General features: G+C 43.4%; 1 protein-coding gene across 2 annotated transcripts; it reads right to left on the reverse strand.

The window, feature by feature from the left end:
- Positions 1 to 400: 400 nt before the first annotated feature.
- Positions 401 to 5543, reverse strand: LOC308548906 (T-cell surface glycoprotein CD1b-2-like). Of its 2 annotated transcripts, XM_081121064.1 has the most exons (6): positions 5340 to 5538; positions 4792 to 5058; positions 3210 to 3488; positions 2722 to 3000; positions 1947 to 2043; positions 401 to 1098 (listed from the first exon to the last, which is right to left on the reverse strand). In XM_081121064.1, exons 1-6 carry the CDS (start codon positions 5404 to 5406, stop codon positions 1077 to 1079), a joined length of 1011 nt encoding a protein of 336 aa, XP_080977190.1. In that variant the 5' UTR covers positions 5407 to 5538; the 3' UTR covers positions 401 to 1076. The 2 variants fall into 2 exon arrangements, with proteins under 2 accessions (XP_080977190.1, XP_080977191.1); XM_081121065.1 differs by lacking the exon at positions 4792 to 5058 and having other exon boundaries at positions 776 to 1098; positions 5340 to 5543.
- Positions 5544 to 6466: the final 923 nt, after the last annotated feature.

Here is a 6466-nt window from a genome sequence, read left to right on the forward strand (position 1 = left end):
TCATTCTTACTGAAAAATGAGGAGCAGGATCCTCTTCTGATGAGTCTTTGTAGGTAAACTCTAGTTACAGTATTGGCACAAGTGGTTTTCTCCAAAGGGGTCAGGGCAAAAACAAGGAGAACATTTTTTTTTTAATTCTTTTTTTTATACTCACCTGAGGATATTTTTTCCATTGCTTTTGAGAGTGGAAGGGAGAGAAAGAGAGAGACATTGATATGAGAGAGACACATCAATTAGTTGCCTCCCGCTCCTGCCCTGATTGGGGGGGAGCCTGCAACCGAGGTATGTTCCCTTGGCCAAAATCGAACCTATCACCCTTCAGTCCAAGGTCCAACACTCTAACCACTGAGCCAAACCAGCTAGGGCGATTTTTTTTAATTTTTATATTTATTTATTTATTGCTATGTGAGAAATATTTCAATAAGAAGAAAATCTAGAATATCAACTAAAAATAATAAAAGGAGATTTAATACAACTAACATATGAAATATCATAGCTTAGCCTAGCCTACCTTAAACATGTTCAAAACACATGCATTAGCCTATAGTTGGGCGAAATCACCTAACACAATAAACACATTGTAGAGTATCGGTTGTTTATCCTTATGATGTCAAGGCTGACTGGGAGCTAGGCTCACTGCCACTGCCCAGCATCACAAGAGAGAATCATACTACATATTACTAGTCCAGGGGAAAAAATCAAAATTCAAGTACCATTTCTACTGAATATGTATTGCTTTCACACCATTAGAAAGTGACAAAAAAAGGGTAAGGTAAGGTAAGTCAGGCACCATCGGTACTTTATTTTATTTATTCCAAGATACATCCTTTCTCACATCTCACATCTATTAAATCTGGGTGGAACCTACTATTGATGCTATCATATAATAAAGTCGCAGCTCTTAATTATTTTCCTGTTAGTGTGTAAATTACATCTCACAATCTATGGGAACTCCTAGTTGATCAAATATGATAATTATTTGATTAAATATGATGAGATTGACTCCTGGGCTGGCAGCTTGAGCTTCTTATCTTCTAGGTACTTATTCCAAATGGGAAAAGAGACATGATAAAATCTCACTGGATATTCTGATATGACCTGTTAAGAACACAAACAATTTTAGCTCTACATAGGAGGTATTTGTACACCTGTTTCATAGCAGCATAATTCACAATGGCCAAAAGATGGAATCAACCCAAGTGTCCATTGACAGGTGAATGGATAAACAGGTTATATAAATACAGTGTAATATTATTAAGCCTTCCTTAAAAAGGAAAGAAATTCTGAATCATGAGTACATTATGGTAAGTGAAATAATCCAGTCATAAAAGACAAATACTGAAGATTCCACTTATATGAGGTGTCAAAAGCAGTCAAATTTATGTAGACAGAAAGTAGAATGTTGGTTGTTTGGGCCTAGATGACCAGAAAATAAGATGTTGTTTAATAGGTATAGAGTTTTAGTTTTTCTAGATGAAAAAGTTCTAGAGATTGGTTGCACAAAAATAGGAGTGTAATTACTACTATTAAACTATGCACTTCAAAATGACTAAGATAAATTTTATGTCATGTATATTTTACCACAATTAAAAAACAGATTTACATTAAAAAGATGTGGCTCAGTGGTTGAGAGTCAGCCTAGGATCCAGGAGATCGAGGTTTGATTCCCAGTCAGGGCATATGCCCGGGTTGCGGGCTCGATCCCCAGGAGGAGATGTGCAGGAGGCAGCCAATCAATGACTTTCTCATCATTGATGTTTCTATTTCTCTCTCTCCCTCTCTTTTCCTCTCTCTGAAATCAATAAATATTAAAAAAAAAAAAAAATGAGAATTGGGGAGAAAGTGCAAAATCTTGTGGAAAGATTGAGGCTAAAGTGATATAAATAGATTAAAATGGTATAAAAGAATGAGAGGTTAACAGAAAAAAAGATTTTGTGAAAACTTACCAGCGCCGCCAAAACCATACTGCAAGACATATCAAGAGAATCAAGGTGGGCAATATGACTGCCAACAATATCACACTGATGGGGGAGACAGAAGATCCTGGCAATTGGGAGAAGACACAGAGATGTCACTTCAAAGCCCATTCTCTGATTCACCGGCCCTTCCTTTGCTCACCTAGGGGTCAGCACCATCATTCACCTGCTTCTGACGTGTGGGCGTATCCAACTCCCTCTCTCATATTTTCTAACAAAATATATCCATATCTATCTTCTATCTCTTCTTCTTGCCCCACTTCACCCAATACTATATAGGCTCATAATTCTTACTTATTTTATATCTTAGGTCAGCAATTTCCAATATTTTTCATCTCAAGGCACACATAAACTAATTATTAAAATCCTGCAGCACACCAAAAAGTATATTTTTTGCTAATCTGCCCCCAAAATGGGTATAATTTTGATTCATTCACACCAGACATCTATTGTGATGGTGTTGGCTGTTGTCATTTTTTATTTGACAATCTCAGGGAAAAGAGGTCAGAGCCCCTGACTAAATAGTCGGGTATTGCATGTTTTTAAAATTCTTGCAGCACACCGGTTGAAAATCGCTGCCCTGGGTCATTTCTTTCTGTCATTTTTCCTCCTTCTTTCTACTCCTCCCTTCCTCTCTCCTTATTTCTCTCTCTCTCATATTAAATCTCACCATTTTGCCAGTCTTACCCTCTATGTTTGAGGGTCCGCTCTTCCCATTCCCAGCTGGGCCCCAGTTCTTTCTCACCCCAGTAGAGGACGATGTCCTGGCCTCCTAGACTGCTGTGCCTCACTCGGCAAGTCAGGCCAGCTGCCTCCCCGGCGGCCACATCCAGGGTTACTCGGAGATACCACGTCCCATCAGCATTGGGCAGGACGTCACCTTGATGAGTCCCCGGCTGCTCCTGCTCACCCCTCATCCACGTCACCCGGACAGGTTTGGGGTAGAATCCCGAGGCATGGCACACCAGCAGCAGACGGCCAGGACCAGGAGGGGGGCCACTGGACAGCCAGGCCTTGGGCTTCACTGGGCAGGAAGAGCAGGGACAATGTCAAGTTATGACTCTAATCCAGAGCATAGGGACTCAAAAACCCACAAGTTTGGACAGTGACAGTTCCACTCCTTTGGAAACCATATAATGTATTGATCAAGCCCCTCTGCTGTGCATCCTACTTGAGTGTACAGCGGTGGTGGGACGTGAACAAGAAAACCCTTGAGGATAGGAGAGGACTAACCTTGCCTCTGCAGTTCCGCCTTCCCTGCCTCGAGGACACCCAGGAGGAATCGAGGGCAGGTTTCTAAGAGGAGCTTCGTTATGATATCAGCGATGCCTTCGTACTGACTGAAAAGTGTGCAGAACCACTGTGCCCTGCTGCCGCCCGCAGCACTGGGCACACAGGACCCATTCTCGAAGCTCAGGAAGCTCAGTCCTCCCAAGGCCCCCATCAGGAAGCTCTCCGTGGTCTCCCCAGAAAGCAGCTGGCAGCCCGCCATGCCCTGGATCTCAAAGGGGTCTGCATAGAAGGAAAACAGAGAAAGGCATATTTAAGAGCAAACAAGAAGGAAATGGGTGGAGAAAGGACCTAGGATATTTTATTTGGGTGAGATGTAAAGTGATGGGCGGACGCCCAATTCAGTCCAGTCATATGCAGCATAACAGCTTTTCAGTCAACAGCAAGCCCCGTATATGAAGGTGGCTCCCTAAGGTGTAGTGGAGCGGAGCTGAAAAGTCCCTGCTGCTGGTGACGTCGCCGCTGTAAGGAACGCCAGGGCACCGTGCGCGCTGATGTGTTTGTGGTGGTGCTGGTGCAAGCAGGCCCGCTGTGTTGCCAGTTGTATAAAGTATAGCAATACAATATGTACAGTGCAGAATACTTGATAATGATAACAAATGTTACCAGTTTATGTATTTATTATACTATTTATTGTTATTTTAGAGTGCACTTTTTCTACTTCTAAAAAAGAGGTTTCCTATAAAACAGTGTGCCAGTAACAGCCTCATACATCTCGTGTTTACTGCGTCTTGTGATTGCATCAGTTTCTCTTGTGCTTGATTTAATCTCGTGGTTTTCCACAGCGACGTGCTGTACAGGATTGTAGCCTAGGAGCAGCAGGCTACGCCACATAGCCGAGGTGTGTGGCAGGCTACCCCATCGAGGTTTGTGTAAGTGCACTCCATGATGTTCACACAATGAAACTGGCAGAACCTACGCATTGGTAAGAACCTAATTAATTTCTCAGAACCTATCCTCGTTGTTAAGCTGTCTGGCTGTGTTCACAGACTTTTCAGAAAGAAGAGCAGGGGAGAAGCACGCATGTCAGAAACAGTGGAGAAGGGCTGCTGTAATGACATACCGGAGGTAAGAAGAAAGAAGAGAGGGAAAATGCGAGGGACAGGGCGATGAAGTCACGAGCACAACGTTCCAGGAGGAGCAGGAGGATTGCACTGAGAGGCGGGAACGGGCTGGAAATGCTTGAACAGATGGGTTGAAGAAAAAAGGAAGTCACACTTTAGTTTACTCAGGCACAGAGCAGGAAAAGTGAGGGCTTCTTGCTTGGGGTTTAAGAGAAAAAAAGTTAAATATAAACAAGCCAGGAGATGGTTCCAAAGGGGTATCTTTATCAGACAAGAGTGCAGGAAGCAGGAAAAACCTGAAATAGCTTGTGGAGATATGGAGTCTAAGTGGAAGACATCTCTAGAGAAGTATGTGCATACTGTTGGATAAATTAGGAAGAAGAGAAAGCTCCTGGGGTGGGGCAACCTGAACCAAGAGAGAGAGAAAATCACTGATAATCTCTCCAGAGAACAGCACTCACATTTCATCTGGAATTCACTGACATGATCCTGTACCACCCGAACAAATCCGATAAAATATATTCGAAATATCTCCTCCAGCTTAGCTATTTCCTCATTGCTGAAGTTGCCCTTGGACCAGGGCTTCAGGAAAATGGCAGTGCCTGAGTCACTGTCCCAGCCATGAATCTGCAAGTCACCCAGCCAGCCAGAGCCTTGATTTTGTGCCCAGGTGCTGTTGGCAAAGGACGATATCTGGATGAGATGGAAAGAGATCGGCTCCTGAAACGCTGTGGGTAGTGGAATAAGAAAAGTGGGAGAGAAAAAAGAGAGAGAAAGTCAGGAGGAAATGCGGGGGGGGGTGAAAACCAGAAAGATCCACAGAAAGAGAACCCAGAGTCTGCACAACAAAATGCCTGAGACATGGCCTGTGCCAGGGCCTCAGGCTCCATCCCCCACCTCCAAAACAGAAGAAGAGGGCTGGAGACAGGTCGCCCAGACCCCAGTATGTGCAGCTTGCTTCATCCAGACCCCCTACGCCCACGCCGGGAGAAGCCAGAGTTCCTCTTACCATGCCTGGGCTCGTTGTCACCACCTGGGGTGAGATCTGCTAGCAATAGAAGCGGCAAAAGCAGCATTTCACTGGGAGGTAGAGCTTCTGACTGTAAAAGCTGGTGTTTGATCTCTGAACCCAGCAAACCTTTTTCTCAGTGCTTTATAGTGACTTCCTCTCTCTTCCAACTGACAAATCTCTGCCTCATTCACATTGTACATCAGAGAAAAACTGTCCCTCCCACAACCCCGGCCCTGCCCCTCTGCCTCTCATTTCCACTCCAGCCCCTGACTTCCAGATTCTTTCTTCTCATCGCCTTGGCTTCTAGCCCTTCTTTCTGACCTCGGCTTTCTTCATGCTACCTTGAAAAAGCCCCATATGATTTTGAAAGGCTATTTTGTAACATCTGTTAAGTAAGACCGTAATGTTAAACAATGGCCTGCTTTAATCTAGGAATATTCTTTTGGTCTGTCCACCCAACTCTCTACCCTCCTCCTCACGGTCCTCTCCTCTCTGGCACTCTATCATCACCTCTTCCCAAAACTCTCAATGGCTCCTTTTTTTTTTTTCAGTCTCATCCCCCTTGTCTGATCTTCCTAACCCCATATTCTTGTTTCTCTGTGTGTGTGTTGTGCGTGCTTGTGTGTGTGTGTGTGTTTACAATAATTTACAAAAGGCAAAGCATGTAAAACATTTGCCTGGCCCTGGCCAGGTGGCTCGTTGATTGGAGCATCTTCCCGTCCACCAAAAGGTTACGGGTTTGATTCCCAGCATATGGGAGGCAACTGAGCAATGTCGCTCTCTCTCTCGCACTGATGTTTCTTTCTCTTCTTCTCTCTCTAAAATCAATAAAAAAATATCCTCGGGTAAGAATTTTTTAAAATAATGATAAAAAATAAAATAAAATAAAACATTTGCCTGGACTGGAGACCCAAATTCCAAAATCAAATAAGATAAATACTGCAGCTTATAATATAAGAAATTTTTGAAAAGAGAAATTGCATTGGCTACTGGCATATGAGCTTTATAGTAGCTCTTGACCTCGGAAAGTTTGAGTAACAAACTTTTATGAAATAAGCAGAACTTTGGGAGTTATGCTACATGCAGCTTCAGGCTGAGTCAAAGACAACGTATTTTTTTGTCTA

Source organism: Miniopterus schreibersii (assembly GCF_964146895.1).
Source record: "Miniopterus schreibersii genome assembly, chromosome: 19".
In the NCBI taxonomy this organism is placed as follows: Eukaryota; Metazoa; Chordata; class Mammalia; order Chiroptera; family Miniopteridae; genus Miniopterus; species Miniopterus schreibersii.

Excerpts from the sequence above, each read along its gene's own strand:
- LOC308548906 (XM_081121064.1), bottom strand. The coding sequence starts at position 5,406 with ATGCTGCTTTTGCCGCTTCTATTGCTAGCAGATCTCACCCCAGGTGGT. Across the intron at positions 2,044-2,721 it reads GGACATCGTCCTCTACTGGG|GATCTTCTGTCTCCCCCATC; the intron begins GTGAGAAAGAAC and ends CCCAATTGCCAG. Across the intron at positions 1,099-1,946 it reads GTATGGTTTTGGCGGCGCTG|GTCATATCAGAATATCCAGT; the intron begins GTAAGTTTTCAC and ends TGTTCTTAACAG.